The sequence below is a fragment of the Papaver somniferum genome, chromosome 1 (assembly GCF_003573695.1).
Source record: "Papaver somniferum cultivar HN1 chromosome 1, ASM357369v1, whole genome shotgun sequence".
Classification (NCBI taxonomy): Eukaryota; Viridiplantae; Streptophyta; class Magnoliopsida; order Ranunculales; family Papaveraceae; genus Papaver; species Papaver somniferum.
Window position 1 is genome coordinate 16,668,040 of NC_039358.1, and position 25,720 is coordinate 16,693,759.

General features: G+C 36.4%; 2 protein-coding genes across 5 annotated transcripts; one reads left to right on the forward strand and one right to left on the reverse strand.

The window, feature by feature from the left end:
• The first annotated feature begins 564 nt into the window (after positions 1–564).
• Positions 565–9,401, forward strand: LOC113280165 (coiled-coil domain-containing protein 18-like). 2 transcript variants are annotated; one of them, XM_026528823.1, is made up of 8 exons: positions 565–716; positions 2,826–2,927; positions 3,515–7,336; positions 7,448–7,690; positions 7,780–7,938; positions 8,252–8,410; positions 8,614–8,760; positions 8,877–9,401. In XM_026528823.1, exons 2-8 carry the CDS (start codon positions 2,865–2,867, stop codon positions 9,144–9,146), a joined length of 4,863 nt encoding a protein of 1,620 aa, XP_026384608.1. In that variant the 5' UTR covers positions 565–716; positions 2,826–2,864; the 3' UTR covers positions 9,147–9,401. The 2 variants fall into 2 exon arrangements, with proteins under 2 accessions (XP_026384608.1, XP_026384614.1); XM_026528829.1 differs by having other exon boundaries at positions 8,617–8,760.
• An 8,445-nt stretch (positions 9,402–17,846) lies between these two features.
• LOC113280181 lies at positions 17,847–24,020 on the reverse strand. Of its 3 annotated transcripts, none has more exons than XM_026528840.1 (4): positions 23,887–24,012; positions 22,698–23,055; positions 22,426–22,542; positions 17,847–22,330 (listed from the first exon to the last, which is right to left on the reverse strand). In XM_026528840.1, exons 2-4 carry the CDS (start codon positions 22,986–22,988, stop codon positions 18,548–18,550), a joined length of 4,191 nt encoding a protein of 1,396 aa, XP_026384625.1. In that variant the 5' UTR covers positions 22,989–23,055; positions 23,887–24,012; the 3' UTR covers positions 17,847–18,547. The 3 variants fall into 3 exon arrangements, with proteins under 3 accessions (XP_026384625.1, XP_026384630.1, XP_026384634.1); XM_026528845.1 differs by having other exon boundaries at positions 22,698–23,035; positions 23,887–24,003; XM_026528849.1 differs by lacking the exon at positions 22,698–23,055 and having other exon boundaries at positions 23,887–24,020.
• Positions 24,021–25,720: the final 1,700 nt, after the last annotated feature.

Below are 25,720 nucleotides of genomic sequence, written 5' to 3' on the forward strand. Positions count from 1 at the left end.
GGTGGTGGCGGTGATGGCTATACCCAATAAAAGAAGCGGTGAACATTTATAGAGAATATAATGTAACGATCCTGAACGCGTTCTATTTCATCGGTAACAAAAACAATAGCAACAACAACACCACTACTTCATCACAAACGACATTACCACCATCCCACTTTGTTGAGGGACAATTAGGTACTTTCACTGTCTGATTTAACTCTGACATCTGATATAATTTCTTAAATTGTGGTCTAGTGACCAATTTGGAAGAAGTTTGTAACAGTGTGATGGTTTTGTGAAACGGAACAAGGAAATGAGGCTGTTTTTCATAATGCTTATATCATTTGAAAAGTCCCATGGGAACTGCCATTAACCTCATCATCTTTGACAATAATGAAGGAAAAATGAACAAGAAAAAAAAAACGAACAGCCAGAAGTTACCCCTGGAAGGGTAATTAGGTAAATTAGAATATAAGTTCAAAAAGTTTTTAAAGATGCCGCTGTTCCATTCAGCAATTCGCTGCTGTGTGGGGTCCCTAATAGCACACAGCATTTTTCATTCATTCTACTCCTTATTACAATTGGTACAAAAGGAGCGACATAAGAGAATCTCTCTTTATTTTCATTTTCTCTTCTCTTTGTCTGTCACTCTCTCTAAATTCATCATCAAAACCCTGTTTGGTTTTGTGTGCTCGGAGGAATTCTTTCAACGATTCCCTTACGATCTTCATAAGGTTCGAAATTCTGATCCTTCCTCCTTTGATTTTGATTTTTCAATTTTTAGTTGATTATAAGTAGATAAGTTTGATCTTCATCACTACTGTTTCTATGGTTTCTTAGTTTCCGGTAACTTAAAAAAGAAGAAGAAGCTATTCTGAAAGTACTATTAGTAGTAGCAGTATCTATTGATTTTGATTCTCAGTATCTTTTGTTGTTGTTTTTTTTTCTTTTATAATTTGGTTGATCAAAGTGTAATTAACTTCTTGATCTGACTATTGTTCTCTTTAGCTTTCTATCTACTTGATTTTAAATCCGTTTCTCCAAGATTTATTAACGATTCTGAAAGTGAAATCTCAATTTCTAGTACTTCTGATCAATCAAAACCCTACTGATTGTTACTATCATCACTGAGAAGTCTTAATTTCTTACGATCTACTTCTCTGAATCTTGTTATTAAGCTTTGTTGTTTGTTCTGTATGTGTTTGCTTTATGATCTTCATTCTATTTTGTTTTCTCTTTAGAAGACAACTTTTGATTATTTGATATATGTTGGCCTTTGAGATGTGTGTAAATAGAAAATCGTGTTCACTAAGAGGAACATCATCGTTTTGAGTATTCAATAATTTTACTCCAAATCTTGATCTGAAAAATTTATGAAAATTGGTGTCAACTAGGTGGATCATTTTTGTCTGTTATTGAATTTCATCAGAACCTTGCTCTTTTTTTTTTTGGTTTTCTTGTTTGATTTTTTTATTTATTAAATAATAACTGAGTAGATAATTTGTTTTTTCTTTTATTCAAAAATTCAACACACAAATTTGAATGACCTAGACTAGATAGAAGATAAGAGTTATCTACCTTAAAAAATAAAAACTAATAATGATAACATAAGTTATAAATGAATAAATAAATATTGGAGTAATGTATAAGAATCATATTTTTATATGATAAAATGTCCAAATCCATGAATAGTTGCTGAAATTGTATCAAATCCATGTTTGATGATCGGGTTAATAATATGTACAAATTGGCCGAATTTTACTTTGAGATGGTCTGATTGACGAGTTGGACCTTCTAGTAAAAATGAAGCATCTAGTTCGACTTTAAAACGGGTTCATAATTTCACTGAGAAATTAGCTGTCAGACCTTTATCAGTTAGGTACAGGGTAGTTATCACCTGTTAGCAGTTTCGCACAAGGAAGTAGCCTTCTTCTGTATACCTTTTTATTATTTGACTTCTTTTTTCATTTCCTTCTCATCTCTCATCTCTCATCATGTGAATGTCAATTTCTACAATCCACACTTAAGTCGTTCATTTAGTACATTGGCTTTCATTGTCATTTATTCTACTTCTAAACATGCTAAAACTTAAAACTAATCAGTTGGTGGAGGGGACACTTGAAGAGTCATAGTTGAAAGTTCTGCTATCAAACATTGAAATATACATTGACCAATTTTGTCCAAATTGTGTTTTCTTTACTATTTTCCTTTCCTTAGTTTTATATATGCCCCTATGCTTCCAATGTATGCCCACCATGTGTATTTGAGTACACACATGGCCCATAAGATTGTCCCCTTTATTGCTATAATTTTATTTACGCTGGCCCTTCGGCTGTGTAGACATTGTTATCGGTAAGGTATAGCAGTCACTGAGATGCTTGCGGGTTTTATTTTCCCTGTAATGTAGCTTAAAAGGACACCTAATAGTTTACTAACCTGGAAACCATTAGATGTGTATACCTGAAAGTTCAAAACTTACAGTCTCTGTAGAGTGGAAGATGCTTCTTTGATCCATACGTCATGTAGATTGTTCAAGTTCTGTATTCAGTTAGGCCATCGTCCCCCTTTAATGCACTCTCGTATTCCGTCTCTCATAGCAAAAAAAAAAAAAAAGAAGAATAAACTACTAGTTTTATTAGGTTATTCATGCTGGCATGCCAGCTTTTATGAGGTGGTTCAAGGCTTAAAGCTGATTGCATCTAATCTTACTTAAATATTTTGAGGTTTTTCTTTCTGTAGAATACTTCATTCCGGTGTTTGCATTTCTATCTTTACTTTCACACGAATCTTCATGTCATTTGGTCCATATGGATAATAAATGTATTTGTTATATTGCTATGCAGGTGTTAGAAACGAACTTCAGTTGCTAGCACAATAAATTAATGGAAGAGGACACTCAAGCAATCAAAGTGACAACAGTGGTTGACGATACCAAGGGCGTGAAGGTCAGTATGCTGTTTATTGAGCAGTTTTTCATCTATTTCCATGCCGCTGCAGCAGTGACAGTCAGGAGTTACTATGATTAGTAACTATTTTATTAATATGAAAAAAAAATCCTTTTGAAGTGTTTAGGTAATTGTTTTCGAATCCAAATTATTGTGACCATGGACCTTTTGCTTTAACTCTACCATACAAAATGTTCTGTTTTAAACTGGAAATCCTTTTTTTTTGCGGGTAAAAGATGTCATGCCTGTCATGTCACCTCTTAAAAGTCTCATTCCCTCTTAGTCCGAAAGGAGTAAACAATGCCTTGTAACTTTTGTGGAGTATGTTTTTCACATATTCATAATATCTGAAAAGTGTATATTTTTCACCGCTTTCTTTAAAATTAGCATTTTTGAATGACCAGTTTTCTTTCTGTGAGTTTTATATGAGCTGTTCACTATTTACTATCTTTCTTCTACTCCATCTATTTGGGGTTTGACTCAGGATTTGAATATGGAAAACCGATATTGGATTTAAAACAGCAAATTTTCATCTAAAATATGTTCTATAAGCATTAATTTTAATGCTGAAACAATTTTGATTACAGGTAGGAGGAGATGAAAGAGAGATTATTACAAATGGAGATTTACTGAAAAAGGAAACAGAAGGAAACAAAGAGCAAGAAGAAGAAACTTCATTAGAAGGAGAATTTATAAAAGTGGAGAAAGAATCATATGATTTGAGAGATGCTTCACCTGCAGCTGACCAAGTATCTGAAACAGTTCATGAACATAAAAGACCAGCTTTCTTTCCAAGAAGCACAAACATTTCAGATGAAAGCAGAGAGATGGTAGAAGAGTTAGAAAAGATCAAAGAACTGGAGCTGGAATTGAAGAAAATGGCTGGAGACTTGAAACATTCTGAATCCGAGAATGCGGACCTGAAGGAGGAAATTCTTGTTACCAAGGATATGCTACAGAAAAGGGGAAAACAGTGCGAGGAACTTGAACTTAATCAAAAAAAGTTGCAGGAACAAATCATTGAGGCCGAGGAGAAATACAACTCACAGCTCAAAACTCTCCAAGAAGCAGTGGAAGCTCAAGAAATGAAGCATAAGGAGCTTCTCGATGTCAAAGAATCATTTGACGGTCTCACAATTGAGCTCGATAACTCAAGAAAGAAGATGCAAGAATTGGAGCAAAATCTTCTTTCTTCAGCCAGCGAGGTACAGAAGTTTGAGGAGCTGAGTAACAAGAGCGGTTCACATGCTGAATTGGAGACCAAAAGAGCCGTAGAGTTTGAGAAATTGCTCGAATTGGCAAAATTGAGTGCAAAAGAAATGGAAGATCAGATGGCTTCTCTGCAGCAAGAACTCAAGGACCTTTATGAGAAGATTGCTGAAAACCAAAAAGTAGAAGAAGCACTTAGGAGTACTTCAGCGGAGCTTTCCACAGTTCAAGAGGCATTAGAGGTTTCCAAATCTCAAGCTCTAAATTTGGAGCACAAGCTTCAATCCAAGGAAGCTGTGGTAGATGAACTGAGCAAAGATATTGTTGCCCTTGAAAATTTATTCTCTCAGGCCAAACAAGATCTTCAGTCAAAGGTTGTCGAGTTGGAAGAAGTTACGTTGAAACTGCAGGAAGAGGTGACAACAAAAAAGCTGGTGGAAGAAAGAGTCAAGATTGAGGAAGAACGTGTCTCAACTGTGCAAGAGGAACTGGCCAGAATAATCACACAGAAAGAAGATCTAGAAGCAGCGGTTGTAGATCTTAATGGTAATGTATTTCAATTAAAGGAGTTATCTAGTGATCTGGAGTCAAAGTTGAAGGTCTCGGATGAAAATTTCAGCAAGGCCGATACACTTCTTACTCAAGCTTTGGCAACTACTGAGGAGCTTGAGAAGAAATTGAAATCTGTAGAAGATCTGCATCAAGAATCGGGAGTTGTCGCTGCTAGCGCAACACAAAAGAACGTTGAACTTGAGGATATTTTGCGAGCTTCAAATGCAGAAGTAGAAGAAGCGAAATCACAACTGAGAGAGATTGAGACAAAGTTAATTTCTTCCGAACAAAAGAATGTGGAGCTTGAGCAGAAGAAAAACCAGATGGAGCTAAAAATAGAAAATGCTGAAAGAGAACTCAACTTATTGTCTGAAAAAATAGCTGATACTGATGCCACACTTAGAGGAGCCCAGGAAGAAAAATTTCAGCTGGAGAGTAAAATTCAAGATTTTGAAGAGAAGGTAGCCGAACTGAAATCTTCTCTGGATCAGTCGTCTCTGAAAAATTCTGAGCTCCAAAAGGAGTTGAGTGAGTTCTCTGTGAAATGTGCAGAACATGAGGGTCGAGCCAATTCGACCCAACAGCGCAGCCTTGAATTGGAAGACTTGATGCAGGTATCTCATACTAAAGCCGGGGATGCCATCAAAAGGGTAGGTGAACTGGAAATTCTACTAGAGGCAGAAAAGTACAGGATCCAGGAATTAGAAGATCAGATAAAAACTTTAGACACAAAATGTATTGAAAAGGAAGCAGAATCTAAGACATTGATGGAAAAAATATCTGAACTTTCAGAAGAACTAGAGATATTCCAGACTAAATCGAGAAGTCTTGAAGTTGCTCTGCAAACGGCAAATGAAAAAGAGAGAGAATTGACCGACTGCTTGAATGTGATCAAAGAAGAAAGGAAAACTTTGGAGGATTCCTCTAATAGTTCAAGCAAGAAGCTCTCAGAAACCGAAAATCTGCTAGAACTATTGCAAGACGAATTAAAATTGGCCCATGAAAAATTGGAGAGCGTCGAAAATGATCTCAAGACCTCTGGAATTAAAGAGTCTGAGATCGTGGAGAAGCTTAAATCTACTGAGGTGCAGTTAGAAGAACAGTCAAGAGTACTAGAGCAAACTACCACAAGAAACTCAGAGCTGGAATTGCTGGTAGAATCTCTGACCAAAGATTCAGAGCTAAAGCTTCAAGAAGCACTGAAAAGTCTTGCAGAAAGGGATTCAGAAGCTAAATCCTTGTGTGAGAAAATTAAGATTCTTGAAGAACAGAAGAAGTTTTTCGAAGACGAGGCAGCTGAGACAGCAGAAAGATCAGCATCTCTTAAGGCGGAATTGGATGACAGTTCAATGAAATCGATTTCTCTTGAAAGCACCATTGAAGAACTCCGTAGCAAGATCCTGGAAGCAGAAGAGAAATTTGATCAGTCTCTGTCAGAAAATGAACTATTAGCTGGGACAAACCTGCAACTTAAATACAAAGTTAACGAGCTTGAGGAATTGCTACACTCAGCTCATGCTGAGAAGGAGGCCACATCTCAAAAGTTGGCTTCTCACATTAATACAGTTGCTGAATTAACAGACCAGCACACTAGATCCTTTGAACTACACTCGGCAACTGAATCACGGGCCAAGGAAGTTGAGACGCAGTTACAAGAGGCTCTTGGGAGAATCACAGAGAAAGATTCGGAAGTTAAGGAGTTGAAGGAGAAGCTGAACGAGTTTGATATCCGAGTAAGAGTCCATGAAGAACAAGCTAATGAATCATCTGCGGTTGCTGAAAGTCTAAAGGCGGAACTAGAAGAGGCTCTTTTGAAATTCAAATCAATGGAAAGTAGCACTGGAGAGTTGCAAACCCGATGTGTTGAGTTTGAAAAGGAGTGTGAAGCGTTAGCTGAGAAAAGTTTTAAGCAGACGCAAGAACTCGCCGAATATGAGGGCAAAATGAGCGACCTGCATAACAAAGTGTCTGCGACTGTGGTAGAGAAAAATGAAGCAGTAGAAGAACTTAACTCTTTGAAGACGAAAATTGAAGATTTGACCCAAGAATTGGCAACTCATGCAGAAAAGCTACACTCAGCTCATGCTGAGAAGGAAGCCACATCTCAAAAGTTGGCTTCTCACATTAATATGGTCGCTGAATTAACAGACCAGCACTCTAGATCCTTTGAACTACACTCAGCAACTGAATCACGTGCCAAGGAATTTGAGACGCAGTTACAAGAGGCTCTTCAGAGAATCATAGAGAAAGATTCGGAAATTACGGAGTTGAAGGAGAAGCTGAACGAGTTTGATATCCGAGTAAGAATCCATGAAGAACAAGCTGGTGAATCATCTGCTGTTGCTGAAAGTCTAAAGGTACAACTTGACGAGGCTCTATTGAAATTCAAATCAATGGAAAGCAGCACTGCCGAATTACAAACCCGATGTGCTGAATTCGAGAAGGAGTGTGAAGGGTTAGCTGAGAAAAATTTTAAGCAGACGCAAGACCTTGCTGAATATGAGAGCAAAATGAATGACGTGCATACCAAATTCTCCGCGACTGTGGTAGAGAAACATGAAGCAGTAGAAGAACTTAACTCTTCAAAGAAGAAAATTGAAGATTTGACCCAAGAATTGGCAACTCAAGCAGAAGAGCTACAATCTCAGGTTTGATGCACCTCGAAATCACTTCTCGTCTTTTGAGTGATAACTAGTAATGTCTGCTTCTCTTGGGTTTTTCTTGATATATAATGGAAGTATTATTTATTTATGTTGCAGATAGCTTCAGTTATGAAAGAAAACAATATGATCCATGAAACATATGAAAATACAAGAAAGGAACTTGGAGCAGTCATAGCCCAAATGGAAGGACAGCTGAATGAACAGAAGGCAACAGAGCACACTCTAAAGCTTGAGGTGGAAAATCTCAAGATTGAGCTCTCTGAGATGACTGTGTTGCTTGCTCGTGTGGTGGAACTCGAGCAGCAATTGACATCGGCTGAGAATCGTCTAAAAGAAGAGGTAGCAATGGTCTATTCAAACTAGTAAAAGCATCATAAATTTGCGTATAGCTGATGAATTACGATAAAGACAAACTTAATTGGGCGTAGGTTGGAAACGTTCATATGGTGGCAGCTGAAAAAGAGGCAGAACTTACAACCAAATTGGAGGAGCATGTGCACAAGCTCCAGGATAGAGATATTTTGCATGAGAAAGTAATGCAGCTTCAAGAAGAACTACATGTTGCTCATTCCACCATTGCAGAACAGGTAACTGGTGCAAATTATATACAATCTTCTGAGCATATTAGTAATTTCTAATTTGTGGTAGTTGCTAAAATGCTAACTCACAATGCTTAACAGTTTTGAGTATATTACCAGACCAGCCTCTTCATAATTACAAACAGTAAATATTAGTTAATGTTCTTATTTAGAATTAAAACTAATTAGAGAAGCTTAATATCTAACCGCTAAATGTTACTGAAAGTAGGATTATTAAGCAATCAGTTTGTCATGATGTCCTCCGAGAAAATTGAGCAATTTTGGACTATTGAGTAATTGATCTGAAATTTTAATTGAGCAGAAAGAATCACACACAAAATTAGACTTTGAAAGAGAATCTTCTGTGAAAAGCACACTTGAAGTTCTTGAAGACAAGCATCAACAAGTTGGACTTCTGGAGAAACAAATTGAAGAACTGGAGCAGAAACTACAACTTGCTGATACAAAATCTCTACAAAAGGTCAGTTTTGTATTTATAGCTGTTCATGTAACTTAGTAATTCATTGACACAGATTGTAAGCAACCACCAGCAGGTTTTAACATAAAATTGCTTTGGCAGTAACTTCATTAAACATAGTCTATCCCTTGCATCTCTCTATTTCACTTCTTAGGTAACCTTTTATTTCCCAGAATTTTAATAGTCCAGTTATGTGCTTAATCTAGCAGGATGAAGCGATAAAGAAACATGAAGGAGTCTATGAGGAATTAGAAAATCTGAAGAAGAAATCGATCCAGATTTCTGAACTAGAGAAGAAAATCGAAGAACTTGAGAGCAAACTGAAGTTGGCAGAGACAATCTCCAAAGATAAGGTAAACCACTACTATGTTTATTTGCAAAGACTATATAACTAATGGATCTTAATCTGAGATGACAGTATCATTTTGAAACTTGTATCACATTTATACTGAAATGACTATCGCTACAGAATAAGGAAGGAAGCTCAATTGAGTCAAATGACGGGATAGAGGTGAAATCAAGAGACCTATTCGATTCATCATCAATGGTCTCCTCGTCTCTATCAAAAAGAAAGAGCAAGAAGAAATCAGAAGCAACATTATCTGCTACTGCTGCTCAAACCGAGTCTGCTTCAACACAGTCTAAACATGAAATCTCTCCAGCTCTGACTCTTCAGTTCATCTTCGGTGTTGCTATTCTCTCTGTTTTCCTTGGCATTTTTCTTGGAAAACGTTACTAATAAGCTTGGTGTTTAGTATTCTCTTGGCCCTATAATTTTTGGTTTCTGTTGTTGATTTTTGCACAGCAATGAAAAGCTTGTTGTTAGTGTGGGAGTGATGAGTTTAAGGTCCTGAAGTTGGTATGGGAATTTGTTTTTAGTCATTCCCTATACCTGTATACAATTGTTGTCTGAGGTTCAAGTTTGTATCTAAAAAATTCTGTATTGCAGTAAAGACTTTGAAATTGCTATGTTCATGTGGCTCTACTATGTTTCTTGACTTATTTTTCCCACTTAATTTGCTGAAGATTGCTAATACGTCGAAGTCGCCATAGTCTGAATGCCAGAAACTCGTGTTATTATATAGGGGAAATGTGTTCTATTTATTAGGGAGGGGAATAGGGAGAAGAAGGAGACAAAAAATAGGGAGAAGAAGGAGAGACAAATTTTATTTATTGGTGTATAAAATACAAAAGTTAGGACTCTATTTATAGAGTTTACATACTTCGTTCCCAAGTAATAAGGTTCCTTTAAAGTGAGCATCTATATAATAAACTTCCGTTTATAACACTCCCCCTAGATGACCACTGTATCTAAGCTAATTACATACGTATCAAGAAAACTCAAAAGAGAAAAACCTGAAATTGCATAAGCATGGAAAAACCAGAAAGAGTGTTGGACACGTAAATGTTGCCTCGTTAAAACCTTGACAAGGAAAACTCATTGGGACAATACCTTGACGAAGGAAAAATAGTACGACGCGATATAGTCCAGTAAATGCACCTTAATTTGATGATGGCTCTCCCCTGATAAATACTTCAGTCAAATCTTGGCGTGCAAATCTTTGAGTCGAGATTTTCCAATTTTGAAGAACGAATTTATTGAATGCAAAAGATGATTGTGCTTTCATGAATACGTCGGATAGTTGATGAAGTCTTCCTTTGTGTTACACAAGCGGTAATGTCTTCGATTAATACTTTGGCGGAGTCTACATTCTTCTTCAACACATTGAGAACTTGTGTCATGGATTGCTAGCTTCCTGAGATGATTTGCAAAAGTTGTTGATGTAGTTTCTTCAACATAGAGCCAAGATGTAGATAAATTACCATAAGTTAACAAAACTGAATTTGTGGTCATACCTTATATGGATTAGAATGACGTCCAAATTTCCAAGGGATTGTTATGTTGATTTGGTCTAACAAAATGTTAATGGTGGGAATCCACTAAACAAACAAAATTGATACAACTCCCCCTTGGATGACCACCATGTTGAATTAAATTGCCTCACTAAAACCTTGCCAGTAAAACCCAAAGGGAAAATATATGGACGAAGAAAAAAGAGCACAAATATCAACATTAAAAGAAATTGAAACGTCAGAGATGTTGCCTCATTAAAACCTTGTCAGGAAAACCACATGGGAAAAAACCTGAAAACGAAGGGAAAAGAGTACAACTTTTGACGTTCATGGATGCTAACTCAACAAGATGAGTATTATAGAAAATAAGCACCAAAATCATAACTATAGTCTACATCATAGACAAGGTTTAAGCAAGCATAATATTCAAACTGCAGATTTTAAGAAATAAATGAAAAATAGAATTTATTCTGCTAAAGCGTGGATTTTTGAGTTTTTAAGGACTCCTCAAGAGACCTACAAAGTTGATATCATCAACTAATTAATCCGGATTTTTTTGTTTTGTACCAAATTTCTAAAACCACATAAAGGATTGTTAAAACCTAAGACAATCGAGTCAGGTTGCTGTCTGAATATAATTTGAATCCTACAAGGATTACAAATTTGGATATGTTCCCAAGCACATTTTTTTTGTGTAAATGCAATATGAGTCCTTCAAGGACTACCACGCCAAAAGCATTATACATAGAGAACAAAAATTTATTGAATGAATCGTAGGGTTTGATCAAAAATAAAAACCCTTAAATCGTCCTAAAAAGGAACATTTTTCTCGTATAATGTATTATGAGTGCACCATCCTTTAAGTAATAGGTTTGACAATTTTAAGGTGTTAAATCTTGGATCCAAAATTGCGTTAATTAAGAAATTAATCCAATCTATTATGGATTGTATGCCAACCAATCACATATGTCGATATTCCTCTGCAAAGGGGTTCACAACCACCATCATTTATTTCAGTAGCTACCATAAATGAATATTCGACAATCAAATTAGCTTATCATGATCTCACAAAATTTCCAGTGTATGCATACCTTGAAAAATTCAAAATTTACTGGTACCAGTGCCCCGGGGCGTGATAATCTCCTACTATTCAAATAAAGAGATATGAATTTTTAGAATGTGAATCGTATTATGATAAACTCTGTAACCTATATAAAAATATGCTACATGCTTGCTAGATGTGATTGAGTTTCCTTTTCAAACGGCATAAGCTTAAAAAAAAAAGCTAGATGAAATATTCTTACGCCTAATAAATGACAGCCTTTTTCGATTTGATCAAGAGAGAAACTGATATAACTTTGAAGTTAATTAATACCAGCATTTGGTAGTGTATATTCTCCCCCTGATTACGGCAGAAATATTTTCATTTCATACACGAAAAAAAGTTTCTTAGAATATTACCCGATTAATTCGAGGATATATACTCATAATAATTTCTGGATTTTAAACAACTCCAGATTGGACAGTAGATTCTGATTTAAAGAGCCATAAAAGAAATTTTCCTAAAATTGTATTGAACATCAACCATGGATTTTATTGGTTACAACCAAAAACATATAAAATATGTAAATAAATCTCCAAATAATTTCATGAACTCTAAGGCCAACAAGATAATGATTTAGAATGACATTATATATGACCACTTTCTTTTTCAAAAGAGCATAAATTCAAGATCAATTTAGTCGCTACAAGGACTACTAATATAGGCTAACAAGCCGGGTGCACCCATTGATCTTTTATGTCCAATCGTATTCCAACATCAAGTTGAACGGTCTCAATTTTGGAGATTATTATGGCGAGGAAAGATAAAAATTGTTCAATATCCCTCGAAAATGCAGCAATTCCATGTTTTGTTAGCGTTTGCAATTGAAAATACAATAACGATAATTTATCCCTTTAGGATCGATGGGGAAAACCAAATCTAGTCGGCTTATGTGTTTCTTCTTAAGAAAGATAAAGAAATCATTTTCGTTATTGAATTAAGAAAATCCATGGTTTCCGGTAAGATATAGAAACCAACGGTATTGGTAGAAAGAACCAAACTATATTGGTATCTCATATAAGCAATAGAGAAAACCAACACCGGTTCGCTTGTACGATTCATGAAAATCGTATCGTCGAAGAGAGAAAAAAAATGTTTTCCTATTAGTCATCGCATATGGATAATCCACTTTGTGGTTAAACAGATGGTTTCTTGTAAAGGAATAGAAACCAGATAGAAATAAAATCACATGATCTTCATCCAACAGATGAAGATACCAAAATTAATTGGCCGTACGTTTTTCAACCATGCATGTGATTAATTACCGTAAAGATAATTAAATTACGATGATACCAGATTTTGGTGATTACAGTTTCATTATCAAAAATAGAAACTGTAGGATTTTAATTGAAGCCGAAAAAATAACTTCGAGAATACCATAATCATACTCTCGTTGTTGGGTTGCAAAGATATATAAAATCCATGAAGATCCATGGTAGAATAATATACCAATTACAAGTAATTTTCGTGACAAAATAAAAGGTAAAATAAAAAGAATTCTAATCACATAATTGGTGAAACAGTATAAGATACTGAACAAATAAATAAAAAGTTTTATAAGGTTTTACTGTAGTTATGCCGTGTATGTGCATTAGCACCCTGGGTCCTCATCGGCAGTGGTGCCTTATGCATACAGTGCAAGCAAGGTATACAATGACTTCAAGGTTCAATCCACCTATATACATGTGTATACAGCCGGAAAGTGATTGTTAATACGGCTACACTTTTTGTGAGATAGTATTGTACCGTGCTTACCTAAAACAAAGCCGATGGAAACTTAGTTAGCCGATGGAAACTTAGTTACAATCGGATTAATAAATCATTGAAGAAAAAAAATCAATTTAAAAGGATTAGATAGAGATCGTTATAATGTTCTTTTGCTCATATTGGTGGAGCAACATGCATGATAACGTCTTGTAAATAGAGAAGGAGATAAAAAAATTAGGAAGAAGAAGGAGAGACAAATTCTATTTATTAGTGTATAAAATACAAAGATTGGACTCTATTTATAGAGTTTACATACTTCGTTCCCAAGTAATATGGTTCCTTTAAAGTGAACATCTATATAATAAACTGTCGTTTATAACACTTGACTTATTTTTCCCACTTAATTTGTTGAAGATTGCTAATACGTCGAAGTCGCCATAGTCTGAATGCCAGAAACTCGTGTTATTATATAGGGGAAATGTGTTCTATTTATTAGGGAGGAGAATAGGGAGAAGAATGAGACAAAAAATAGGGAGAAGAAGGAGAGACAAATTCTATTTATTGGTGTATAAAATACAAAGGTTAGGACTCTATTTATAGAGTTTACATACTTCGTTCCCAAGTAATAAGGTTCCTTTAAAGTGATCATCTATATAATAAACTGCCGTTTATAACACTCCCCCTAGATGACCACTGTATCTAAGCTAATTACATACGTACCAAGAAAACTCAAAAGAGAAAAACCTGAAATTGCATAAGCATGGAAAAACCAGAAAGAGTGTTGGACACGTAAATGTTGCCTCGTTAAACCTTGACAAGGAAAACCCATTGGGACAATACCTTGACGAAGGAAAAATAGTACAACGCGATATAGTCCAGTAAATGCACCTTAATTTGATGATGGCTCTCCCCCTGATAAATACTTCAGTCAAATCTTGGCGTGCAAATCTTTGTGTCGAGACTTTCCAATTTTGAAGAACGAATTTATTGAATGCAAAAGATGATTGTGCTTTCATGAATACGTCGGATAGTTGATGAAGTCTTCCTTTGTGTTACACAAGCGGTAATGTCTTCGATTAATACTTTGGCGGAGTCTACATTCTTCTTCAACACATTGAGAACTTGTGTCATGGATTGCTAGCTTCCTGAGATGATTTGCAAAAGTTGTTGATGTAGTTTCTTCAACATAGAGCCAAGAAGTAGATAAATTACCATAAGTTAACAAAACTGAATTTGTGGTCATACCTTATATGGATTAGAATGGCGTCCAAATTTCCAAGGGATTGTTATGTTGATTTGGTCTAACAAAATGTTAATGGTGGGAATCCACTAAACAAACAAAATTGATACAACTCCCCCTTGGATGACCACCATGTTGAATTAAATTGCCTCACTAAAACCTTGCCAGTAAAACCCAAAGGGAAAATATATGGACGAAGGAAAAAGAGCACAAATATCAACATTAAAAGAAATTGAAACGTCAGAGATGTTGCCTCATTAAAACCTTGTCAGGAAAACCACATGGGAAAAAACCTGAAAACAAAGGGAAAAGAGTACAACTTTTGACGTTCATGGATGCTAACTCAACAAGATGAGTATTATAGAAAATAAGCACCAAAATCATAACTATAGTCTACATCATAGACAAGGTTTAAGCAAGCATAATATTCAAACTGCAGATTTTAAGAAATAAATGAAAAATAGAATTTATTCTGCTAAAGCGTGGATTTTTGAGTTTTTAAGGACTCCTCAAGAGACCTATAAAGTTGATATCATCAACTAATTAATCCGGATTTTTTTGTTTTGTACCAAATTTCTAAAAACACATAAAGGATTGTTAAAACCTAAGACAATCGAGTCAGGTGGTTGTCTGAATATAATTTGAATCCTACAAGGATTACAAATTTGGATATGTTCCCAAGCACATTTTTTTTTGTGTAAATGCAATATGAGTCCTTCAAGGACTACCACGCCAAAAGCATTATACATAGAGAACAAAAATTTATTGAATCAATCGTAGGGTTTGAGCAAAAATAAAAACCCTTAAATCGTCCTAAAAAGGAACATTTTTCTCGTATAATGTATTATGAGTGCACCATCCTTTAAGTAATAGGTTTGACAATTTTAAGGTGTTAAATCTTGGATCCAAAATTGCGTTAATTGAGAAATTAATCTAATCTATTATGGATTGTATGCCAGCCAATCACATATGTCGATATTCCTCTGCAAAGAGGTTCACAACCACCATCATTTATTTCAGTAGCTACCATAAATGAATATTCGACAATCAAATTAGCTTATCATGATCTCACAAAATTTCCAGTGTATGCATACTTTGAAAAATTCAAAATTTACTGGTACCAGTGCCCCGGGGCGTGATAATCTCCTACTATTCAAATAAAGAGATATGAATTTTTAGAATGTGAATCGTATTATGATAAACTCTGTAACCTATATAAAAATATGCTACATGCTTGCTACATGTGATTGAGTTTCCTTTTCAAACGGCATAAGCTTAAAAAAAAAGCTAGATGAAATATTCTTACGCCTAGTAAATGACAGCCTTTTTCGATTTGATCAAGAGAGAAACTGATATAACTTTGAAGTTAATTAATACCAGCATTTGGTAGTGTATATTCTCCCCCTGATTACGGCAGAAATATTTTCATTTCATACACGAAAAAAAGTTTCTTAGAATATTACCCGATTAATTCGAGGATATATACTCATAATAATTTCTGGATTTTAAACAACTCCAGATTGGACAGTAGATTCTGATTTAAAGAGCCATAAAAGAAATTTTCCTAAAATTGTATTGAACATCAACCATGGATTTTATTGGTTACAACCAAAAACATATAAAATATGTAAATAAATCTCCAAATAATTTCATGAACTCTAAGGCCAACAAGATAATGATTTAGAATGACATTATATATGACCACTTTCTTTTTCAAAAGAGCATAAATTCAAGATCAATTTAGTCGCTACAAGGACTACTAATATAGGCTAACAAGCCGGGTGCACCCATTGATCTTTTATGTCCAATCGTATTCCAACATCAAGTTGAACGGTCTCAATTTTGGAGATTATTACGGCGAAGAAAGATAAAAATTGTTCAATATCCCTCGAGAATGCAGCAATTCCATGTTTCGTTAGCGTTTGCAATGAAAATACAATATCGATAATTTATCCCTTTAGGATCGATGGGGAAAACCAAATCTAGTCGGCTTATGTGTTTCTTCTTAAGAAAGATAAAGAAATCATTTTCGTTATTGAATTAAGAAATCCATGGTTTCCGGTAAGATATAAAAACCAACGGTATTGGTAGAAAGAACCAAACTATATTGTTATCTCATATAAGCAATAGAGAAAACCAACACCGGTTCGCTTGTACGATTCATGAAAATCGTATCGACGAAGAGAGAAAAAAAATGTTTTCCTATTAGTCATCGCATAGGGATAATCCACTTTGTGGTTAAACAGATGGTTTCTTGTAAAGGAATAGAAACCAGATAGAAATAAAATCACATGATCTTCATCCAACAAATGAAGATACCAAAATTAATTGCCGTAGGTTTTTCAACCATGCATGTGATTAATTACCGTAAAGATAATTAAATTACGATGATACCAGATTTTGGTGATTACAGTTTCATTATCAAAAATAGAAACTGTAGGATTTTAGCAGCCGAAAAAATAACTTCGAGAATACCATAATCATACTCTCGTTGTTGGGTTGCAAAGATATATAAAATCCATGAAGATCCATGGTAGAAGAATACACCAATTACAAGTAATTTTCGTGACAAAATAAAAGGTAAAATAAAAAGAATTCTAATCACATAATTGGTGAAACAGTATAAGATACTGAACAAATAAATAAAAAGTTTTATAAGGTTTTACTGTAGTTATGCCGTGTATGTGCATTAGCACCCTGGGTCCTCATCGGCAGTGGTGCCTTATGCATACAGTGCAAGCAAGGTATACAATGACTTCAAGGTTCAATCCACCTATATACATGTGTATACAGCCGGAAAGTGATTGTTAATACGGCTACACTTTTTGTGAGATAGTATTGTACCGTGCTTACCTAAAACAAAGCCGATGGAAACTTAGTTAGCCGATGGAAACTTAGTTACAATCGAATTAATAAATCATTGAAGAAAAAAAAATCAATTTAAAAGGATTAGATAGAGATCGTTATAATGTTCTTTTGCTCATATTGGTGGAGCAACGTGCATGATAACGTCTTGTAAATAGAGAAGGAGATAAAAAAATAGGAAGAAGGAGGAGAGACAAATTCTATTTATTAGTGTATAAAATACAAAGATTGGACTCTATTTATAGAGTTTACATACTTCGTTCCCAAGTAATATGGTTCCTTTAAAGTGAACATCTATATAATAAACTGTCGTTTATAACACTTGACTTATTTTTCCCACTTCATTTGCTGAAGATTGCTAATACGTGGAAGTCGCCATAGTCTGAATGCCAGAAACTCGTGTTATTATATAGGGGAAATGTGTTCTTATTTGCCGTGACCAACCTGCATCATCTTCTCTTACTCGTTTTAAGTGCCACCACTAGTACTACTTTGTCTGGTCAATTTTATGTCAATTCGGTTTTTTAGTTTTAATTCCCGTCTACCTGAACTCCTAAATCTGCTTTTATCGATCATCTTTCGGGAGAAAAAATAAAAACAAGTTAATAACATCACCTTGTTACGATTTTTCAAGAGTGATTTGGAGGGGAATATGTTTCCAACACCAACGGGAAACAAGTCGAGAATAATAGCCAAGATTGCATAAAGAAAACAAAAGAAAAGTTAAAAACTGAAGAGAGGGAGTCGGACTACATGGGCAGCAGGAGAGATGTAAAAACATATCCTCCTAACAGATCTCATACCCCCTAAACCACCACCCAAAAGAGAAAAAAATAAAATAAAAAAATAAAAAAAAAAATCCTAAAAGTCTATGAGAGCTTCTACGCCTACAGAAGAATTTACAGCTCCATCATGCCAGGGGACTGATACCTAACAATCAAGATAAAAAAAGGCTGGGCACACCAGTTTATCAAAGACTCGAACCTGCAACAGAAGGTTTCTAGCAACAAAATGAAACCCTGAAATAGGTGACAGAAATCCCTTCCAGGTGATAGAGCATTGGCATTGTTAGCAGCTGTGTTGTCAGATAAGGATCCTGTAAAAGATTATTCCCCAACGTTCTCCACAAAGCTTGTTTAGGAGGGACTGCAAGAAAATCTTTTCCAACATGTTCCACAAAAAAACTGACCACTAAGGAGGTTTTCTTCTGCTAGAGCCGCTCTTTATCTTACTTGCACGGGTGTCTGGAAACTTAAGCTGCTTTGATCACAAAAAACTGGAAATTGCGTAACCACTTGCTCAAAAATTCAGCACGTAAAGATGTCTATGGATTCTGTGAGGTGCCTGCTTTTTCACTAGCATAGAATACTTTCTATGCAGATGGATTACTAGTTCCTTTCTTAACCCTTTTAAGAACCTTCTTAACCCTCCTCAATGGTCTTTGTTCGGATTCAGACTGCATGGTCACAGATGATACTTTTGGCTCACATTCGCGTTCACATCCATAATCCTCATCAACCATCTTGGCAGTAGTTTCATCCTTGACAAGTGATGAGGGAATGCTGTGGTGCAATCTCTGGCTATCAGTTTTTCCACTGTGGAATTCAGGCTTACTTGACTTAAATTCTACAGAAATTTCTCTGCCATCACATGTTAGAGAACCATCAGTTCTAGCATCAGCTTTTTCAGAATTCACTTTGTCAGCCTCAATACAAAAGGGAGGTTCTTCAGCCAACTGTTGCAATGAGTCCCTTGCGTCAGGTTCTTGGGAGGGTTCCTCCTTATGCAGAGTCTCACCAGTACTTTTGATATATATTTCAACTTTTTTCCCTTTGGGCTCGCTTTCAAAAGAACCACCACTAAACTCTTCAGCTGCAACATTTAAGCCTCTTTTAGTTGTTTGTTGCAGAGATGCATCACAGACCATGGCATCTTGAGATAACCCTTGGCTGTTCTTCAATAAGAGGTTTTCAGCAATGAGTCCTTCGCACAGCGCTTTCCCTTTGTGACTCTCACCTGTGTTTCGTTCAATAGCCAGATCAACTTCATGTCCTTTACCTTGAGGTTCAAAAGAACCATCAGTAAGCTTTGGATGTGCTTTACTTGAAACTTCCATAGCTGTTTGCTTGAAGCCTTCTGTACTAACCACGCCATCCTGAAATGACCATTGCGCTTTTGGCTTGTGGTCACTTGCAACATGTACTTGTGATTTTCCCTCTTTAAGATCCTCAACAGCATTGGTGGCAAGAGACCAATTTAACATGTTACTTTTGCTTTCACTTTCAGAAGGACCGTGCTCCTGCACTGTTGTTATCACGTTTTCTTCAACCATTTTTTTAAGACCCACAGCAGCACTGAATGCAACATCTTTTGCTACCCCTTCCATATTCGAACAGCAGTCTCTAGAACCAACCTCTTTAAGATCCTCAACAGCATTGGTGGCAAGAGAGCAATTTAACATGTTACTTTTGCTTTCACTTTCAGAAGGACAGTGCTCCTGCACTGCTGTTATCACGTTTTCTTCAACCATTTTTCGAAGACCCACAGCACTGAGCACAACATCTTTTGTTACCACTTCCATGTTCGAACAGCAGTCTCTAGAACTAAGTTTTGGGACAGAATCCTCTTCTTTGTAGCACCCGACACCACTGGACTCAAGAGAACAACCTTCACGGCTTCCTTTACTCTCAGTTTTAACAGAACCAACAACAGGACCTTGCAGTGCTTCATGGGAGCTGCCTTCGTCTGTTTCATTCTGCCCCTCAGCACGAACTAGGGCTACTTGGAATGGAGTTTGCACAGTCAACAAACACTCTTCGGCAACGGCTTCTTCACATTGCCCTTCCCCTTGCATACCAACATTGGCTGATATAGGTCTAGGACAGAAATCAACTGTTTTTCCTTCACTTCCTGTTTTGATCAAAGCATCGCCAACCTCTTGTTCTGTTAAGTTTGAGCATTCTCTGTAATCTCCATTATTACTTCGCACATCGTGATCTAATTTACTTTCCAACAAGCAGTCTGTAGAAACCACTTCTTGGGACAATCCTGTTCCAACATCCTTGCAAGTTGACCCTTTCAGTTCTCTGCCACTCTTGCCTACGCTCTTCCAACCAAAATCTTGAGCTAACTCATCTCTTCTGCATCCATTTCCTTCTCCCCCAGCAACAGAACCAAATGACGGTCTCACCAGTTTCCTTTTCTTGCCAGGGACAACTTCTGAGTCAAAACCCTTAACACATCCTCTCAACCCACTTCCCTGTTGCCCCTTTCCAGTTTCACTGCGCCGTTTATAGTTGACTAGTGGAGCCTCTTCCCCATCTGTTTCCATAAGTTTTTCCTCTTCACTGGCCAGATTATTATCATCTTCAATCACTGCTTTCTTGAACTTTTTATTACTGTCATGACCATCATCACGAGCAATAGATCGTCCAGAGTTTTTTTTATTACTACTATGATCATTATCACGAGCAGGAAGGCGATTAGGGTTTTTCTTAATATTATCACGAACCTCAACACTAGCAGTAAATTGTCTGGACTTTCCCTTACTTGTATCACGTTCTTCATCATGGGAAGAAGATCGCCTTAAGATTCTCTTACTAGTATCACGATCATCATCACAAACAGCAAATCGTCCTAGGTTTCTCTTACTATCAGCAAGATCATCATTATCGTGATCTACAGACCCTCTTAAGTTTTTCTTACTACAACCAAGATCATCATTACGAGCTGTATGCCATTTTGTGTTTCTGTTATCAGCATCCAGAGCAATATGCCGTTTAACATTTCTGTTAGTGTCGTCACGAGCAACAGATTGTCCAGAGTTTCTCATCTCCTTCCTAGTTCTGTTCTGATAGTGCAATTCGTCCATGAGTTGCTCCACTGTCATGTCACTTTCAATGTTACCTTTACTATGTTGATTCTTGGTAATGCTGCCTTTAACCTTATTCAAACGAGAAAACACACTTCTTCTTGATTTGTGAGTATCAGAACGAAGGCTTACGTGAGTCCAGTAGTCTTTAATGTTTTCAGTTGAATAATCATACCCAAGACTTTCACCTGGATCCAATTTTTGAGATTCTCGAGAATAATAGTCCAACTGAGGGATGGGATTGTCATTGATTTCCAGGGGAAGAGCAGTTGACGTGTCCATCTTCCAATACCGTAATCCTCCACCAACACAACCATGGTGATGCACAGGAGAGGCACCAGTACCTGAAGCCAGGCCGAAGGATGAAGAAAATGTATTTTCCCTTTCAAAGATTTCATTTCTTAAACCAGGCATTCTTGATACAGAGTTATCGGGTATCAAGTGATCAGGGTACATCTCAAAATTACTGGAAGCTGAGTCCTGGTTGCCATGATAACCATACTCTGGAATTCGAACATCAGATTTGAGTGGTATGTAATCTTGAGGGTTATCAATAATGGCATTTGGATTATGAAATCTTACGGTGGGTACAATCGAGCTTTCTGGTTCTAAGTGGCTTGTTGGAATCAGGTGGCTTCCATAACCTGCATAGGAACTATCTGGTACGACCGAGCTAACTGGTTCTAAGTGGGTTGCTGGAATCTGCTGGCTTCTACAATCTGGATAGAAATTATCTGATGAAGTCTTGGAATGAGAAGTATGTTCATGTGCAGGAGTGGTGGGGTTATCTACACTGAGTGATGATGAATTTCCATAATGATATCGTGGATCTTCAGAAATGTAAGCACCGTTGTAGGAAGCATTCATAAGCTGGTTATCACAATCATCTCTTCTTGGAAAGTGTTTTTCAGAACTTCCCAAGCGATGATATCGTGGATCTTCAGAAATGTAAGCACCGTTGTAGGAAGCATTCATAAGCTGGTTATCACGATCATCTCTTCTTGGAAAGTGTTTTTCAGAACTTCCCAAGCGATGACTGATCCGGTTAGGCCTAGGCGACATACGGTACCCTGTCGAGTTCATTCTGACTGAGGCGTTGTCCCTACCCTGTTCAGTCCTAGCTCTATCAGTTGTAACAACCCTCCTGCCATTCCCAGATACACTAACTGTTCCCAAACCAGATTTCCCACATTTCCTCATTGCTTCGGTGCTAGTTGTTAGACTCTTGGATGGCAGTGAGCTATCCTTGATTCTTGTGCTAAACAAAAGCAGCAGCTTGTGAACCTGTATTCAGATGAACAGGTTTTAGATGCTAATGAAGCAATCCGATAAGATTGTGCAGCAGAATTTCCATGACTAACAATATAAAATAGGCAAACCTGATCCTCAGAGAGACCAAAACCAAACTTTTCCTTTGTATAGTAATTATCTTTAACAGCATCACGGAACTCACTTTCTGAAACCGGATGGCATTTCCATTGGCTCCTGAAGGAAACCTGAATATGTAAAGGCAAACTAATAAAATTACATAGTTTTTACATTTCTGAACATGTGAATAGCAAATACTCGGAGAGGATATTGGTAAGAGGATCTTAGGTATCTGACTCAAGTAGTCCAAATTATTCCGATGACGCGTACTTAAAAGACGGACCTGAGCAGGAAATTGCTTCCCTGAAGACTTGAATGCATTTGGTTTAATATTCATGGCACCGTCTGAGTTAGCCCGAAACACACCATAAAGTTTTCTCTCCTCGTACTCAAAAAGAAACAAAACCGTTCCGTATTTAATTTTATTCACAAAGTGTGCTTGAGAAGATGGAAGGCCAAATAGACATCGTTCAAAACATTCTTGTTTTGTCCTACGGTTGCACATGAATATTGCACCAAAAACTGGAGGACCACCTCTGGAATGACTTTTCTCCTGATCCCCTTTGACGTCCATGAATTTCCTTAGGTAAGGGCTACCAAGTTCAGCAGCGATAGTGATGGCTAAGACACATCAAGGGATTCTAAGTACACGGTACACTATTAAAACATGAGAGATGTGAAAGGTACAGACAGAAACTCTTGCAGATCTTAGTATCATCTCGGAGCAATCGAAACAAAAGTAATAACTATACAAAAATCAAAATAAACACACCACGGATATTTATCAGGATTCTCATCGCTGAAAGAGAGTCATAACTACAACACTCCTTGTGCTTGTAAAAGAAAAAGATCCTTTCCAAAATACCATAAACTCATCTGTGTCTAGTTAAGCAAATGATATTAGACTAAATGTGGACTAGTTGCAAAATGAAGTATCTAACATACAAGACAGCCAAAGGATAGACACACACATGCACACATTTATACATGCAATGCAACATAAATCGTCATATATACAATCTAAACTAAGCATACAGATCAGCATTCGGTAGCAAAAAAACAGTGAAGATAGAATAAAAAATTTCACAACACAGAGATTCCATCAGGGTACTATTTTTATTCACATAAGATTAAACCAAACAATGATTTAGGTCAAATTAGAACAACAAAATAAAAAATAAAAACTAAACAAACTCGGAATATGAACCATCCATCCATCCACTAAAAGATACGAGATTGAGGATTAATTAAACCTAGCCACCGAATACTAACTATAATAAAAAGATTCAAATAACAGATATCCGAAATCAATTACAGATGATAATCATAGAGATGTAACAGAAGGATGAGGGAGAAAAACAAATGAACATACCAGAAGGAAAACAAAATATATGAAACCCTAGATATTGAAAAACGAACGGAATCAATCAAAAAAGGAAACGAGAAGGAGAAATATAAGAGGAGGAAACTACCCAAAAACAAGTAGTTAGTGAAGCGAGGAGTTAACCGCCTCTGTGCGTGATAGCGATTGCACGATGACGATGAAGAAAGTAGTTATTTAGAAGAAAAAGAGAGAGACAGAAGAGAGAAGATCTATTAGAATACGAAACTAATGCATCAGCCAAAGATCTCATTCTTTAATGCATTTATTCAACACAGGTTGACTCCAGTCAGTTTTGTTCCCTTTCCAATGCAATCGTGTTGGGCTGGGGTCAGACGAGCCAGGCTGAAGGCCCAAACACTAACGGCATGTTTGTTTTTGAACCGTGAAAACTACTGCTAGACCCATTTTCTGATTGTTTCTCATTCGCAAACCCACGGGCGGAGAAGTTGACGCCGCACCCATTCTCAGCCTAAGAATTTTGCGTAGGCCCGGAATTTTTGAAATTATGTTTTGTTTTTTCAGTTCCTTTAATACCCTCTCGTATACACCCTTTCTTATATTCAGCTTGATTCCAGTTGAAACCTAGTTTCAAGTAGTTTGCGTTCCTGGAGATTTATGTGAACCACCGATGGGGAGGAATCGATGAAGATCATCATAAACAGTTACATAAGAAGATTAATTATCAGAAATGATCGCGTAGATAAGTTTTTCAATCGTTAACAACTTTTTATTTTTCTGATAAATGATTTTGCGATTTCGAAAAAATTCAAAACTCTGATTACGACTCAATTTCTTAATCAGAATAAAAATCATTCATCTTCTAATCTTGATCTCTCTTTTGCGAAAAAAATCCAAAAAATTTAACATTTTTTCTAGGGTTCTTGAGTGAAATTTGATTTATCTCCCAATTTATTATCTTTACCGAAAATCTATCTTAATATTTGAATTCAGGACATCTTAGTCTCTGTTACCCATAGAATTAATTTTAATTTGGTTAACTTTTAAATTTCGAGGTTATCTGGAATTTTGGTTTTCTGGAATTTTTAAAGATTTAATTCAACTAGACAGTCATACTCAATCTTGGACGCTATCAAAAACCAATATCCAAGTGTCAATCAATTTAATCAACAACCAAAGGTCGGATTCACAATTGATTGAACTTACGCATAACCTGTGATATTTCAATTATATAAACAAATATAATGCGGAAAAGAAATAAAACATGCACCAGAAATTTTGTTAACGAGGAAACCGCAAATACAGAAAAACCGCGGGACCTAGTCCAGATTTGAACACCACACTGTATTAAGCCGCTACAGACACTACCCTACTCCAAGTTAACTTCGGACTGGAATGTAGTTGAGCCCTAACCAATCTCACAGTGATCAAGGTACAGTCGCGTTCCTTACGCCTCTAGAACCATACCAGATTTTGCGCACTTGATTCCCTTAGCTGATCTCACCCACAACTAAGAGTTGCTACGACCCAAAGTCGAAGACTTGATAAACCAATCTGTCTCACACATAAAAGTTTATTGAATCGATAAATCTGTCTCCCACGGATATACCTATGCGTTTTGTTCCATCTTTTGATAAATCAAAGTGAACATGAACCAATTGATACACCGGACTTATATTCCCGAAGAACAGCCTAGTAATATCAATCACCTCACAATAATTTTAATCTTATGGTAGTAAAAAAGATATTGTGAAATCACAAACGATGAGACGAATATGTTTGCGACTACTTTTTATCTTGCCTATCGAAGATTAAATCTCGAGCAAATCCTAGAGAAGATAGTACTCAATCACGATAGAAAACAGCAAGATCAGAATACGCAACTATAGAGAAAATAGTTGGGTCTGGCTTCACACTCCCAATGAAGTCTAAAAACCTAAGGTTAAAGGAGAACACGCAACTAA